At 43.0% G+C, this 15,762-nt stretch overlaps 3 protein-coding genes across 10 annotated transcripts in view; all 3 read left to right on the forward strand.

The window, feature by feature from the left end:
- The first annotated feature begins 16 nt into the window (after window positions 1–16).
- LOC125772133 (venom carboxylesterase-6-like) lies at window positions 17–2,404 on the forward strand. 2 transcript variants are annotated; one of them, XM_049443554.1, is made up of 4 exons: window positions 17–100; window positions 257–1,069; window positions 1,134–1,602; window positions 1,672–2,404. In XM_049443554.1, exons 2-4 carry the CDS (start codon window positions 280–282, stop codon window positions 2,060–2,062), a joined length of 1,650 nt encoding a protein of 549 aa, XP_049299511.1. In that variant the 5' UTR covers window positions 17–100; window positions 257–279; the 3' UTR covers window positions 2,063–2,404. The 2 variants fall into 2 exon arrangements, with proteins under 2 accessions (XP_049299511.1, XP_049299510.1); XM_049443553.1 differs by lacking the exon at window positions 17–100 and having other exon boundaries at window positions 117–1,069.
- A 71-nt stretch (window positions 2,405–2,475) lies between these two features.
- Window positions 2,476–9,010, forward strand: LOC125772105 (uncharacterized). Its single transcript, XM_049443465.1, has 7 exons — window positions 2,476–2,877; window positions 2,971–3,796; window positions 3,876–4,344; window positions 4,410–4,818; window positions 5,569–5,667; window positions 5,735–6,235; window positions 6,302–9,010. The coding sequence occupies exons 1-7, from the start codon at window positions 2,776–2,778 to the stop codon at window positions 7,508–7,510; spliced, it is 3,615 nt and encodes a 1,204-aa protein (XP_049299422.1). The 5' UTR covers window positions 2,476–2,775; the 3' UTR covers window positions 7,511–9,010.
- Window positions 9,011–9,489: 479 nt separating this feature from the next.
- Window positions 9,490–15,762, forward strand: part of LOC125772142 (uncharacterized) — a 103,756-nt gene continuing 97,483 nt past the window's right edge. For 3 of the 7 annotated variants that reach the window (XM_049443566.1, XM_049443569.1, XM_049443570.1), the window contains exon 1: window positions 9,491–9,926. The gene's annotated coding sequence lies outside the window, so the exon portion shown is untranslated. Of the gene's footprint in view, window positions 9,954–9,979; window positions 10,788–15,762 lie in introns of those variants that run through there. The other 4 variants (XM_049443571.1, XM_049443573.1, XM_049443567.1 and 1 more) reach the window with 3 other exon arrangements.

Below are 15,762 nucleotides of genomic sequence, written 5' to 3' on the forward strand. Positions count from 1 at the left end.
AGGGAGTCATGATAATCGGACCCGCGCATACGATCGTGGTGCGTGTGTTGCATCTTGTGCAGTGATTTTTTGGTGTATCACTAACGAACTGAGATTGGCGGTAATTGTTTGACGAGCCTTCATCCTTAACCTTGTGTCTGACCTCCAAATTTGTTAACCCGCCCAGTGCGATGTACATTCGTAAAGAGTTGCTTCTCGTTCTACCATGTTTTATGTTTCCTTTCTGATATGAGTATTATTTCTCTTGCTCTTTCAGTTACGCAATTCACCCGTAATGAAATGGCCGAAAATTGCATCGTTGAGGTATCTTCCGGTTTGATAAAGGGTTTGATAGCCCCGCTGCCCGACAGCGATGATGTGTGCTACTGCTTCAAAGGCATACCGTATGCTATCCCACCCGTCGGATCGTTACGTTTTCGTCCCCCACAACGCTTAACGCGACACACGGAAGGTACAATAGACTGCACCACAGAACGGGCCGTCAGTTTAGCCGGCAGCTATCTCCCACCGGAACCGCAGCTCGCGTCGGAAGACTGTTTGTTCTTGAATGTTTACACACCGATAAACCCAAACGAGCTGGGGAAGGCTGACCGGCCGGAGAACATACGCCCACTACCGGTAATGGTGTGGCTACACGGTGGTGCATTCTGTACCGGAAGTGGCGGCTCGTCTATTTACCATCCCGAGTGGTTGATCGCCCACGGTGTAATTGTCGTCACAGTGAACTATCGGCTTGGACCTGCCGGTTTCCTCTGCTTACCATCGGTGGGCATTTACGGCAATATGGGACTGAAAGATCAACGTTTGGCACTGGAATGGGTGCAAACCAATATCGGCAAGTTTGGAGGTGATGCTGGCAATGTGACCCTGTTTGGGGAAAGTGCTGGAGCAGTTTCGGCCCATCTGCACTATCTGTCCAAGGGCTCGCAGCATCTGTTCCACAAGATCATATGCCAGTCCGGTGTAGCGTGCAGTTCGATCACGTTTCAAAAACATCCGGAAACCAAAACCCGACAGCTAGCGGCATACTTTGGCTGCTCATCGGAAGCATCCGATACTGAAGTATTGGGTAGGTTGAATTAAATGGCAGAAATTACTAGAACTGTATAATGATATCTTTTAACTGCTTACAGATACTCTCCTCAATATTGAGCCGGACTTGTTAGCCAAATCGCAAAAAGAAGCACTAACACCGTATGAGAAAACACTTGATTCCGTTTATCCATTCCGACCGGTACTTGAGCGACCAGATTCGATTGATCCAATAATAACGGAAGATGTATTTGCGTTGCTGCGACAGTCGAATGAACCATCCAAACCAATGATACTCGGTGTGACCAATGAGGAAGCATTGTACAAGATAAATACCTTCCGGCAACATCTGCACCGATACGAGGAAGATAAATGTCGCTTTATTCCCGACTTGTTGAATGTTCCGCTAGACGAGCGGCCACAGGTAGCTCAACGTATTGTAGATTTCTACTGCGGTCCGGCTGGAGTATGCTTAGAGCGAGAGTTAGAGCTAAGCCGCATATTTACGGACACCTTATATCTGATTCCCGCTGTACAAGCTGCTGAACTGCAGCTAATCCACATGCAAGGGTAAGGCGTTATTTTACGTATTTCATTTTAGGGAATAAACTTATTCATAAAACTTATCTTTTTTTCTAGGGAAATATTTTTTTACCACTTTAGTGCGGAAACGGAACTGAACAAATTCCGTCAACTATGGAAGGTACCATCGGAATATCGTGGAGCAAGCCATGCAGATGATGTTTGCTATCTGTTTAGCTCGCGTTACTTCGCTACGGATGCGTTAGCACACGGTTCGGAAGCATGGAAATTGAGAAACGCGATGTGCAGTCTGTGGACCAGTTTTGCCAAAACGGGTGTCCCACAGCTGGAAGACACCGGTGTGAAGTGGACTTCCCTAAAGAGGTCAGAAATGGAATCGTCTAATTTATCGGCGCTGGAAATAGGTGTCGAATTGAAAATGGTACAAAATCATCTCAATGATCGTGTAACGTTTTGGAGGGAACTGTTTAAAAAGTACAATAATTAGTTGAATGTATTTATTATACTAGTCTCGATCACTTAAACTCATTTTATGGTGTCTGATAAACAGAACTGTGTTTGTCGGATATTGTTATCAATTTTTCGTCTGATGTTTGATTTAAGGTCATACTGAGAAATGTAAAATCATTATCTATAATGGCATATCTTCGATCCATTTAATCGGTTTTTATTGGTTGATCCGATAGTACGCGTGTCAAATTGTTCGATAAGATAGCATTTATCTTGCATAAGCTTACTTCTTTTATAAATAGTGCGTAAGTATTGAAGAATTTAATTGAAACATTAGAAAATAAAGAATATACTTAAGATTTCCGTTCGTGATAAAATCACGAGAAGATGAATTATTTAAATTAAATATACCGAAAATTGTATTTTTAGACATCCCATTTATCAATGCACAAACCAAATGTTTGCCGTTCTCGTACGCATTATTTTACGCCTTTTTGCGTATGAACATTGTCGTAAATGCCGTTAACAAGCTCTAGGGACACCTGTATGCATCTTCTTTCCTCGGCGGACATCTTCAAAGCGGTGTGGGGAAGCGTTGTGTTTGCTTTGTTTAACTAGAAATAGCTGCACCACCAATCTTATCTCTTGCCTTGGTGATAGCAAACCGTTAAACTTTAATCATCTAAACCGTGGTGCGTTTTTCGGGTTGGTGCGTTGGTTTGTTCAGTGCCCAGCAAACTTCCACACACGATGGTTATCCGCAAGCTGTACGTTCCACCGACGGTTGTGCAGAAGAATCCACTACCACCGGTAGTGGATCCGAACCATTTGCCACCGGCAACGGCTTATCAGGTAAGCTGCCGCTATATACTGGTGCAAATTGTTGGGACAGAAAACAACGAGGTAACAAAATTATGTAATAAAGTGATCGTTTGCATTTTACAGCCTCCAGCGGAAGATCTTCCGATCGTGGTTGAGCCGGAAAGTGTAGGCAATGGAGATCCGCTAGTGTTTGCTGACGAGGTTGAGATTGAGCTAGTGCCGGGGAAAATTGTTGGCCGACGAAAGGCACTTCCGAATGGGTCGGAGTACTTCTCCTACCAGGGTATTCCGTACGCGCAACCTCCTGTAGGGGAGTTACGTTTCAAGTCACCAGTTCCGTTGGAAAAGTTTGCCGAACAACCGCTCCAGTGTGGCGTTGAGCGTGGAACATGTCTGACCGTTATGCCTCTGCCACCGGGAACGGTCGGAGTTGAAGATTGTCTGTATCTGAATGTGTACACGACGAGTTCGCCGAGCGAAACGCTTGGCATGCTGAAACCGGTCATGGTTTGGATTCACGGTGGCGGCTATTATACGGGCAGTGGCAATAGCGACTTTTTCGGTCCGGAATTTTTGCTCCAGCACGGTGTTATCTTGGTGACGATGAATTATCGGCTTGGTGCGCTTGGGTTTCTCGCCCTACCGTCGATGGGGATTCATGGTAATCAGGGCTTAAAGGATCAGCAGCTAGCATTGCGCTGGGTGCACGACAACATTGCGCAGTTCGGCGGTGATCCATCGAACGTGACACTGTTTGGTGAAAGTGCTGGTGGTGCATCGGTTAATTGGCATTACTTGAACACGAAGTCTCGGCAGTACTTCCACAAAGCCATCTGTCAGTCGGGATCGGTCCTTTGTCCGTGGGGTATTCAGTATTCGCCGGAGGATAAGGCGCGCAAGTTGGCAGCTGTGTTGGGTTATGAAGGAGACGATGATGCCGGCGTTTTGGGTTAGTATAAATTGGGGAAAACACCTCTCCAAGTAATAATTAATGCAGATTACCAATAAGTTGTTTGTTTATCCCTTAGAAACACTGGTGAACGCTTCGGTCGAAGATTTAGTATCGAATTCCCCGAAAGCCTTCAACGAGACGGCGAAATGCGTCTATTTCTTTTCTCCCTTTATTCCCACGATCGAAGATGCTAGCTCGGAAGATGCATTTATTCTGCAGCGTGGTGAGGAACTGCTGAAGCAACCGAACATTACCTCCATACCGTTGATACACGGTGTGAACAGTGCGGAGGGTTTGGTGTTTTATGGATTACTGCAACACCTGTTTGATGAGGTGGCGGGCAACTTAGCGATGACGTTACCGCTGGATCTCGGTATACCGCAAGACTTTAAGACCGCCGTGGTGGAGGAGGTTCGTCAGTTTTATTTCCAGGACAAACCGATCGAGCGGGATGAGTTTCCCCGGCTTTTGGATCTTGTAGCGGATGTTGGATTTTACTTCCCGGTGTTTGTAACCGCTGAGTTGCATTCGAGATATCAGCAGGAGTATGTTGGGTTTACAGAGTTACGAAGATCATCTTGATTAATGTTTCGTTTTTTTCTCCTTGTAGAGCTCCGTTATACTTCTATCGCTTTTCTTACGAAAATGAGCTGAATCAACTGCGCAAGCATATGAATGTACCGGATGGAACACCGGGTGCTGCCCATGGAGATGAGTTGTCGTATCTGTTTAGTGGAAGCGAATTTACTGCCCACGTGGAACCTGGTTCGGGTCCCGATCTTGCCCGGACGCTACTGTGCCGCTTGTGGACAAACTTTGCCAAGTTCGGATGTCCCACACCGGACGGTGATGATGTTGGATTCCGGTGGGAACCATTACCGCCGACTGCTGCCGGTGAACCATTTGTGCTGCGTGCCGTGGATCTGAACGATCAGATAGACGTGGTGGAGAATCCTCTGCAGGATAGGATACAGTTTTGGAAATCGCTTGCCGAACGTTTTAATCCCAACTTACTACAGTGAGCCCGTAACAGGTCGTGATCGGTTGGGTGTGGTTTTGTTGTTTTTTTGTGTGTGTGGATTAGCACCATATCGCCATTCTTTAAGCTTAGAAATGCATAACTCCTCACGTAGCTAACACATGTACATGGCGTGCGTGTGCGTGTGTGCGTGTGTTGGGGGATGTAAGATAACATTCCGACCGGATTGTGTATGGTGCGAACAATATCCGAAATAGCAGACATTGCAGGTGGCGAAACAAAACCAGAGATAAGAGTTAATGATGTTTTCATCTTTTTTTTTTCGTTTTCGTTACGTTCCCTATGGACATCTTACCTAGTGCGCCTTGATTAGCCTTCACGCCCGCAAATGGTTATTCTTGAAGGGTAGAAGAGGTATTAAATCGATTCATGAAGCGTTGAAGCCCTGCGTCATCGGGTGTTTCAAAAGCGGGTTAAGTTAGGCAATCGATGTAGTCATCGGCGGCTTCGTAAAATCACCTTCGCCACAATCGCCACAGAGGGTGATGACATTGGCCAGTTCTTCAATGTTCGACAGACGCAATCAAGTCGCTAACTTGGAGCGCCTATAGCGTAAAATAATCGTATGCTAATGATATATGCAGTTGCATCGCAAACTAATCACTTGCTGCCATCGACACCGCTAATCGTGGTCTCGTCCACGACGGGTCTGAGTTAGTTTGTTTTAATTGATTTTTGGATTAGCTATTTATAAAACCTATTCACACGTCGCTCGATCGCTCCAGTTTAGAGTGATCGCTTAAACATGGTGATGCGAAATGTGCGCAAATCGTACTCGGCAATGTCCGATGGTGGTACAGGGCGAGGATCGACCGTACAAGCATACGATGTAAGTGCGTGTTTGTAGCAATGTTTAATGTACAATGCTTAATGTTATTGTAACGCGCACATTACAGCCATCCGCTCGCATAATGGTGAAGGTGATGCAAGGGTCGATCTACGGCACCAAGGATCGTCTACCGAATGGGAAACCCTACTATTGCTTTAAGGGCATTCCATACGCAAAACCTCCAGTGGGGAAGCTACGCTTTGCCTCTCCGGTGCCGATCGAGCGATATTCGGTTTCCTATCTGGACTGTAGCCGGGAACGCAGCAGCTGTTTGGGTCGGGATGTGATCACGCGTGAGATCACCGGTTCCGAGGATGGACTGTTTCTGAACGTGTATACACCGGCTATTGGAAGAGAGGGAAATGGTACGGCGCCGCTGTTACCGGTGATGGTGTTCTTGCACGGTGGTGGAATGACCGGTGGCAATGGAGATAGTGGTCTGTACTTGCCGGACTATCTCGTACAGGAGGGTACCGTGGTGGCCACAGTAAACTATCGACTCGGTGTGCTTGGGTTTCTTTGTCTACCTCAGGCAGGTATTGAGGGAAATGCTGGCCTCAAGGATCAGGTATGATGTATGTAACATTGCTCCAACTTTTATTAAATTGATTACTTTTTGTCTCATACCCGGCAGCGGCTGGCTCTTCAGTGGATTCAACAGAACGTAAAAACGTTCGGTGGTGATCCGAACAACGTAACGATCTTCGGCGCCAGCTCGGGTGGTAGTAACGTCCTGATGCATTGTTTTTCCGACCGTTCGCGGCAGTACTTCCACAAGGCCATCGCACAAAGTGCTACCATATTTGCGGATTTAATCTATCAAACGGAACCGGAAGAGCGGGCCCGTTCGTTGGCACGCGTGTTCGGCTACGAAGGCACATCGGATGATGGTGTGCTCAGTACGTTACGGGATGTTCCTGCGCGGCGACTGTACGAGGCACAGTTTCTCGTACTATCTGCCCGGGAGCGAGAACATGAACCGATCTTTCAGTTTCCTTTTACGGCCGTTATCGAGCGTGAACAGTCGATTGATCCGGTGCTGCTGAAAACACCGATGGAGTATCTGCGGGAAGTGGATCGGTTGCAAGTGCCGGTACTGTGTGGATATAATGACAAGGAAGGTATGATGGAGCTGGTGGATATGATCAAAAATCTACCGGTCTACAACAAACGGCCGGAGAAGTTTATCTGTCGATCGTTCGATGTCGATTACTTTAGTCCGGCCGCACGCGCTCTTGGTGAGGAGTTGAAAAAGCATTACTTTGGCGAGATGGCAATTAGTCGGACGAATCTGAACCAGCTAGTGGAGCTGCTAAGCGATCGGTTTGTGGTAGGTTACTATGTGCTGTGTAAGCTGTGGTGCGAACATCAACCGAAGACTCCACTCTATTCGTACCGTTTCGCGTACGAAGGTTCGCTGAACAAAGGCAAGGAGTTGCTAAAGTTCCAACACCTGCCGGGAGCATGCCATATCGATGAGGTGTACTATCTGTTCAGTTCGCCCTTGTTGCGCACGGAGATTTCACCATCCGATCCGGCTTATCAAATGCGCCAGCTTATGGTACGTATGTGGACCAACTTTGCGAAACATTCCAACCCGACGCCATCGTGCGATGGGACGAATGTTCCCTGCCGTTGGGAACCGATGCGATCGGTACCGGGTAGTGATGGGAAGCCAACGAACTACACGGTACTATCGATAGGAAAGGAACTGAAAATGACCACCCTTCCGGAGTTGGAGCGTATGGGCAAATTTTTGGAGGTGACAAAACGATGCAACGGTACGATCGATAACTTTGTCATACCGCGGATCGGTTCGCGGCCCGAGCGTGGTAGTAGTTGAGGTGATTAATGTTTGGTTAATTTATGCTCTTGTTGTGCACTTTGGGTGTTGAGACTCACATACCTTGATGAAACCGTAATTAATTTGTAATTGATTGGTGTGCGATTGGGTCAGTTATTAGAATGCAAACTGCGTATTCAAAACTGGCGAGTAGAATGTATTAAAGACTCTTAAAAATATTGTGGTTTTGATAAATAACAATAGATAATTTTAAGGTACTGTATAATTGGAATTACATAGAGTTATTTACTTATATAAACATGTATATAATGGAGCTACAGATTTTGCTAAATACAAGCGACCTTTAGCCAATATTTATTTCGGTTTATCGTTCCGTGAGCTAACATCATTGTTTACTGTACAAAATTCATATCAAACTCCACTCGATGTGTTGTAATTTGATGAAACTGTTTTGAGCCCACTTCCGCTACGGATCTAATTACGGATTCATTCATTCAAGAGAGCGAGCGGCCGGCTTTTGAAGCCCGACTTATCCGGTGCTCAATAATGCACAAAGTTTCGAGGAATAATTGATTTGCTTTGCTGCTTCAATAACTTCCAGACAACTCGTTAGACAGTGGTGGTGATGTGGTTTTGTGAGCGAATATTGTTTGTTTTGCGAATCGTCTTAAAGTAAATCTTTTACGCATGATTTGATGCTGCTAACGTAGTCAGCAAAAAAACCCGGGTGGCGTGGTATTAAACCTTATTTGTTTAAAGTTCTTTTCCCGATGGTAAACCACTAAACACCAAGAAGTTGTGGTTGGTTGAGCAATTAGAAGAAAAATGTCGCTTTCAGTGAAGCATGTGTTTCGCTTCGGTCAATTAGTTGGTCCATAATTTATCTAACCGTCCACCGTCGTCATCGTCCCTCATCGCATCATGTCACTGAACCGCGGCAACTTTTAGCTGATGTGTAATATTTACATGCGAGCAAATTTACGCGCGCCCCTGTGTGTGTTGGGCTGTGTCTTAAAAGTATGACAAATGATCTGATATTCGGCAACAAAACGAAATTAACAACAAAAAGCAAACTGCGAACAACTGTTCCTTTACCAAGTGGTGAGGTATTATGCTGTGAATCGGTAAAATGAACATTCAGTAACGAACCGGTTCACCGGTTTACAGTGCGAATGCTGGAAATGGAGAGCAATCGTTCGATGGTAAAGAGAGTTGCAACACCATACACACAAGCAGAGTGTTGCGAAATGATAAATATTTAATAACATAATCAAAAGTTCGGAGAGAGAGTTGTGCCGTTTCGACAGCTGTTAGATATTCTCACGTGAGCGTGAGATTCGAGTGCGTGAGAAGCGAGTAAGATGGTGGTGAGAATGATGGTTGTGTGCTTTTTGGGGGAACAGATCATACATTGTGCATGTATTTGCATCGAATGTAAGTAGTTTCAGTGTTGATACAATGGTAAAATTGAAATTGTTACAGCGTTATTACACATATTAAACAAGTTATGTAATGGAGCAGCTACTATACTAATTATTTTGTGACTATTGAAAAGAATTTTATAAAAGACCAGGCGCCTCCATCGTCCCAGTTGAAGGATAATAGAAAGGTAAACTAGTAAAAATATAAATTATTTATTTGTCCATAATTGAAGTTTTGTACCTTACTAATATTTTTTTCTTGCTTATAAAATGTTAGTAAATTCATAATACATTAATTCTTTCAAATGTATGTTCTAAAAGCATAAACACCGACCTATTAAACACACTATGTTTATGCTTTTCAACATGTTGATTAAACCAATTCAAAGAGGTAATTAAATAATAAAAATAAGATGAAAGTGTCAATTAATACAATGTAAAATAAGTGTTTTCAATTAAGCAAGAAATCAATTGAACTATTAAAGTTTTAAAAATACAAAAGAAAAAAAATATTTACTTCAAATAACGTTATGTACTGTTTCATCATTAAAGTAAAAACTAAAATAATTTGTATTAACAATAAAACTATCTTTCCTACATGTCTCCCCCTCCAAAATAAAAAAGCGTTCAGCATGGTTGTGTGCAAAATTCATCGCCAAAAACTGCGAGCAACGAGAGCTGCTTCACTGGTTCACTATAGTTTAATGTTGTTTTTATGTAGGCTTTAACGCTTCCTCACCCGCATTTCCACGGTCTTGCGTTAATCCTCCTCCAACATCATCATCATCATCATTGTTCGGGACCCGCTCGATCGTTCGTTCGTTCGGTCGCATCGGTCGGTCGTTCGTTCGGTATGCTCGCGATGGATAAAACACACATTTCGCAGCATCGAACGGTTCAGTTCAGGTTTGGTCGCGCTTCCTATCTGAAGGGTGTTCCGCTTTTTCACCGTGCGCATGAACTCCGTGTGTTCGTGTTGCAGTGTTGTATTTTGCTTTCGCTTAAGGGCCAACGTATCGTCGATAGCAAGGCTGGTGCGTATAGCTGGTTAAGTTTTTTTGGTGAGATTTTTTTTACGACCAACGGTTCGGAGGGATTTGTGGGTCCGCGGGTGTGTTTGTGTGTGATTGTTGGGTGCGGGAACTTACACCAGCACGTCCCATCAGTGTCAGGTTCAATAAAAAAAAAATACACAAAGTTCCAAACCGGAGCTGGTTTATATTTTTGCTGTGGAAATGAATTCAATGCTTCACGCACTCGAGCCTTCAACAGGCGTTTCCGATGTGGTTCGCGTAAGGTGAAACGTGTGCGAACGAGCGAGTGTGTACAAATGTATGCAAATACGTTGTGGAGCCTTTCTAGACGCGAGCGACCATTTGAAGTGATTTGAAGAGTACGGGGGTGTGTGGGTGTATGTGGGTGTAACCATACGTCAGTATAAAGGCCCGTACTTGTTGGAGTGAAACTGTGAAACGAGTGTTGTGCTTGGAAGTGAAAATGAAAACATACCAAGCAACCATGAGCCACAGGAAGCCGTATGCCGCTGGTCCGTTTTTCTCACCATTATTCGGAAAGCTTTAGAATGTAGTGTGGACGAAAGTGTGGAAAACTTATCACCACTATTCTACTTGCCCGTACCGGAACGGAACCAACGCCGGATGAAGAGAAGCAGCGAGCTGAAGCAGGTTTCCGGGAAGATCAATTGCTTCCCAAACCAGTGGGCAACAAAGTGAAGAATTCTTGCAACACTTCCGTACAAGTTAATTAATTAAAAAAAGTACTTTCATGCCTCTTGCCACACCCCATGCATGCATGGGTCAGTTTGTTCCATCCAGTTCCAGAACTGCAGGAAGAAAAATTGACACCCAAACCGGGCAGTATGGAATCCGCTGTATGTAAGTGTTGTTTTGTCCTGTTTCTTATATTGATGTCCGTTGTTATTTATTATTGGTTCCCTTCCCAGCTCAGTCCCCTTTTTTCTCACCCTTTTTCATCGTGTTTATAACCACTCGAACAACTCGACTACTGGCTACCGATAGCCACCCGATAAGACTTATTGATTGCATATTGAACTGGGAATGGGAAACGTTTGAAAAAAAGGAAAGAAAAACTACACCACAAAAAAAAAATAGAAAAAAGGTCACCCCCAAAATACCTTCATTAGTGGGAACGCTGTTCAGATCGGAGTACCCTTCAAGCAGCAAAGGTGGCAAAGGGTGAAGCGGAGAGATGACACCTGCCGTTCCTGGGATATGATGAAAATTCACTCAAAAGGAGACAGAACTGGGACAACAATGAAAAAAAAGAGGAAAAAATGGATCGAACCTTACTAGAAGGATGGACAGTGAAGCAGTTTTTTAATTAAACTGTATCGCCAAACAATCGATTCAGGTTTGCTGAAGGGTTGTTGGGCATTAAATTTAGCTTCAACCACAATTCCTTGGGTCCGTGTGATGGGGTCACTGTAGGATAATGGATGCTTTAGGAGGAGTTTCAGTAGAAGATTCACTTTTTTTCTATCGTTACTTCCATCTATATAACTTCTTGGGTATTTGTGCAACTGTCCCTTACCAGTATACATCAACGGGAAATGTAAACAGGTTTGAGAAAATGGAAAATTGCAACTGGGAAGGGAAACTGCTTTGTTCTGGTGAACGATTGTAAGAAACAATACAGTTCAAATACTGCCAAGGACTTGGGCTGTGGTTTCTGCATCTTACTGCAGGGACATTTTCTTCTCCTTTTAGCTACTTTCTCGTGTAATGACCTCCCGCTGGATGGGGACTGCACGGTGTTCAGAGCGGCTAATAAAGTGTACGTAGTGTTAATTAATTACAACCGTCGTTCTTTGACTCGTTGTCATAGACGGCTATTTTTCGCCGTACAATCCACTCACGCTGAAGGGAATTTTTAGTGCGCTTCTTCAGCTTTCCTGTTGATGCGCCAAAAGGCTCCAAACAGACACAACGGCAAAGACTGTTTCGCTTCTCCGACAACAACACCGAACAAAAGCCACTAGGCCACGTTGACTAGCTAGTTCGCTTGTACTGAATCGGTTTTGCCGGTTCGAGTATTGTAGCGAATGAAAGGACATTCTTTAATAAAGCCAACAAATGTCCGTAAAGCTCGGGCTGTGTAGGATTACTATGTGTACCCTCCAAGCCATACCGGGGGGAGGTTTGAGTTCTTTTGTGCAACGATATTGCGAAAGTTCTCATAAAAGGTTTACCTTTCCTGCTGGTACAGATGGATGGATGGAGCATTGGGCAGTAGAAAATGGACATTTTGTGTTGTAGAAATAATAATTGAACTGTAGCATAAAGGAGACAGGGTGAAATTAAAATTAAATGTAAAGTTTTTTGTTTGTAAACATGAGCATAACAAGACTAAACACAGGTGCTTTTAAGCTAAATATTGTAGCTTCGTAATACACCGATCTCATAGATAGTTAAAATGGAACTAAGAAGTAGTAGAATATCAAATAGTGTGTAGTAGATCGAATAATTGAGGTTTGTGATAGAAGGAATAATTAAAATTACAAAAAAAATATAAATTTGTTGATTCATTTTCTTCCATTAATTAGTTATCCACCGTGTTTTATTATTTTATTTTCAAATCAATATTTTTCTTATTTTATTTTTACGGTAATCAAAATGTAATTGAATGTGCATAAGTTTAACCCATAATTGTGAATTTATTTTATCAGTTTAAAAAAGAACAACAATTGTTTTGTACTTTTGCTTCGTTTTCTTTATTTTTCATTTTCTTGTAAAAGTTATAGATCTTACTCATACAGATTGCTATAAAATATATACGCCGTCTACTTTAAGAATACATTATTTATAGCAATCTTCCATGAACCTTGATATCTCTTTAAAGAATATCTTTCCTTTCTTATGAAGGATGAAAGTTGGTTTAAAATGAAAGCATTTACTTAGGACAAAATAATTAAAACAGCATTCCTGTGAATAATAATCCTTCAGTCGCTTGAAAAGTATCACACAAATCGCTTCATAGACACAAATGGGAAAGGGCTTACACACTCTGTGCGATTTAAAGCAGATCAAAAGAAGACATCACTGGTATCTTCATCCCCGTCCGCAGCGTAGTAGCATCAAGAGTAGAAATTGATAATCAGATGTTTTGTAAATAAAATGCTTCACGGTGGAAAACAGTCGTCCCACCCAGGAGGTAATCTGTATGCGATATTTACTTTATTTACGCTCTTGTTTCTCGTACTCGTTAAAATCCGTTCCATCTTTTGCTTTCGTTCAGCATCGAACCGTTGAAACATGATCGCTTTGTATTGTACGTATCTTACGCTTTCCTTTTCGTTCCTTTCCCCATTAGGCCTCTTCCTATTTTTGCTCCATTTGCCAACGTTTGGAGTACAACTTCGAAGAAACTCCATCACGCACAACGGTGACTTTAAATTTACACACAGTTTCTTCGCCTCCCTCGTCTATATGCGGGTGAAATGGAAAGTCGCAGTGACTTTCGTCCATAAATTGTGGCACACAATCACACCTGCACGAGATACACGATCCACACGATCGGTTTTTTTTGGTACGCGTACGGATGCTCTATTAATAAACGCACGCATGCAGGCAGTCGTTTTGCGGTGACTGGATGCAATCAGCGGCATTAAGATATTAACCACGTACCCGGGGGACTTACCCTCACTGGCACATTGATGGTGGTGGTGGTGGTGGTGGGTACCACTTTCCATCTAAATGAATCATAAAATCAAGATTGCGCCCATTACTGCAACACTTGAAGAAAGCGTAGCGCAGTGTAATTAAAATTAAAAAAAGTATTTTAAGCCTTTCGAACAGGCCGGTAAGCGTACGGTGCAATTAAAAAGTATGCCTTTTAGAGAGCAAAGAAAGAACAAGAAAGCAAACCGGTATCGTTGTCGATAAAAGAATCGAAGTTTTTAATCGAATATCTTTGTTATTTTGGAAGTTATTTACCTATTTATTACTGCTTATTTTAATTGTTGTTATATGGCCGTGGAAATTATTATCTTTAATGCTCTAAATTTTTATTAATGCAAAATTATAGCAAAATTATAGCAATAGTAGTATTCAAACATAACACATTTTGAGAGCTAAATTGAGTTTCTAATAGTGTTGGGTGAATCTGATTCGGATTCTGATTCAGATTCAATGAATCTGAACGAATCTTTGAACTGAACTGACTGACTCTAAATCTCTATTCTGAAGATTCATGAATTCCCATTGATTATGAAAATTGATGAATTTTTTTTGAGTCGACTCATGATTTGAATGACTCTTCACTGAAGATTCATATGAATGACTCTTTTCAAAAGATTCACATGAATGACTCTTTTCAAAAGATTCAATAAACTCGACACTAGTTTTTAAAGAAACTCTAACCTTTCCTATTAAATCGCCATTTTCATGATATCGGCGTTGTTTAACTTGTTAAAAACGTTAACTTTATTAAAAACGCAAAAAACGTTATCTTTGAGCAATTTCGTCCACTAGTTGTCGAACAGCCCTTCGATCTATCCTCAACAAACTCGCTACAGTTAATCATCACTTCAAAACCAACAGCCGAGTAAACTTTACCCATTAGTACATCATTCCAATACAGTCGGTCGGTGGACAATGATTTGTCAGAGTGGAACTTTTGAACCGCAAAACCTTCCTTCCGGGTTTGGTTTCAATTTAGCATGTCCGGATATTGTTTCGTCCAGTTCGAAAAGGCCGACAGAACTGGTGTAGAACAATTCTCAAAGTTTGACTCGAGTGGCAGTGTGATAAATGCAGGCCGAACGCCAAGTATTCGCAATCGTTCATAAACTCTTAGCCGGAATTGGATACCATTTCAAGCACAATATACTAGTAATCTTACAATAGCTTAGCACGCTTTCGGACGCATTTCCACTTGATCTTTGGATCGCTTTTGGTCGGGCACCAACGCGAAAGAGAAAGTGTAATCATTGACCAGTTGTTTGGCAGCGATCCCACCGGGTACCGGGTGGTCTTTATGGATTTTTTTGATCTTGGATATTTATTTCGGCATACGCCCTTTGGCTTCGGTACTGTTTGTTGTACCATGAATATGCTTGTTTTGTGTACGGTGTAGTGTTGGCAGAAGAAAAACGAAGGAAGGAAAAATTGTATCGACATGAAGCGCTCGACCAGTGTCAGAGAGAACTGTACCAGCAGCACATCAAAACTCCTCATCCCATGCGTAAGGTTGTTACATGTTTTCCCTTCACTTCGTACGAAGCTATATTTACTCGCATATAGTGAGCCTTCCATCATCAGCATCATTTTTATCGTGTGCACAGAGTCGGGGGAAAAAAACACGCCCCGGACGAACTTGATACAAAAACAAGATAATCCTTCACTTCGATGCTGTGTGTGCATTTACCCGAAAAAGCAGGGAGGACTCAAATTCGATGGTGTTTTAGTGTATTTTTTTCTTTTCAGTGAAACACCCAACCCACCCATGGACACGAGATTTGTGGTGTGGATGGTGGCAAAAATATGAAACCAAACGGACAGTTTGATCCTGCAAGTTTGCTCGTGCCAATGCCACCGCATCATGTATCGTCCCGAGGAGTGTAACCATCCGCTACCAGCGAACGGTAACAGGGGCTACCGTTGTTTGGCCACCGTCAGTTCAATTTTATTATGGTAATAAAAATGTATTTTCGCACATTTACCGTTCCCGGTTTGCGAGCGATTGTTTCTACCGCCCGTGTCTCCCTCTTCATCACCATGATGGTTCATGCCCTATTGCCCGTGTGGTGAATTGTGCTGCTGAAGCGTTTTATACGCGAGAAACAACGCGTGGAAACAAGTGAATCAAAGTGTAAGGTGGTTAAATGATGCT

The sequence above is a fragment of the Anopheles funestus genome, chromosome 3RL, assembly GCF_943734845.2.
Source record: "Anopheles funestus chromosome 3RL, idAnoFuneDA-416_04, whole genome shotgun sequence".
Classification (NCBI taxonomy): domain Eukaryota; kingdom Metazoa; phylum Arthropoda; class Insecta; order Diptera; family Culicidae; genus Anopheles; species Anopheles funestus.

Bases quoted from the DNA above. Each gene is read 5' to 3' on its own strand.
- LOC125772133 (XM_049443553.1), top strand. From the start codon at position 229: ATGAGTATTATTTCTCTTGCTCTTTCAGTTACGCAATTCACCCGTAAT. The intron at 1,070-1,133 runs GTAGGTTGAATT...AACTGCTTACAG, and splicing joins ATCCGATACTGAAGTATTGG to ATACTCTCCTCAATATTGAG. The intron at 1,603-1,671 runs GTAAGGCGTTAT...CTTTTTTTCTAG, and splicing joins CAGCTAATCCACATGCAAGG to GGAAATATTTTTTTACCACT.
- LOC125772105 (XM_049443465.1), top strand. From the start codon at position 2,776: ATGGTTATCCGCAAGCTGTACGTTCCACCGACGGTTGTGCAGAAGAAT. The intron at 5,668-5,734 runs GTAAGTGCGTGT...CGCACATTACAG, and splicing joins CGACCGTACAAGCATACGAT to CCATCCGCTCGCATAATGGT. The intron at 6,236-6,301 runs GTATGATGTATG...CATACCCGGCAG, and splicing joins ATGCTGGCCTCAAGGATCAG to CGGCTGGCTCTTCAGTGGAT.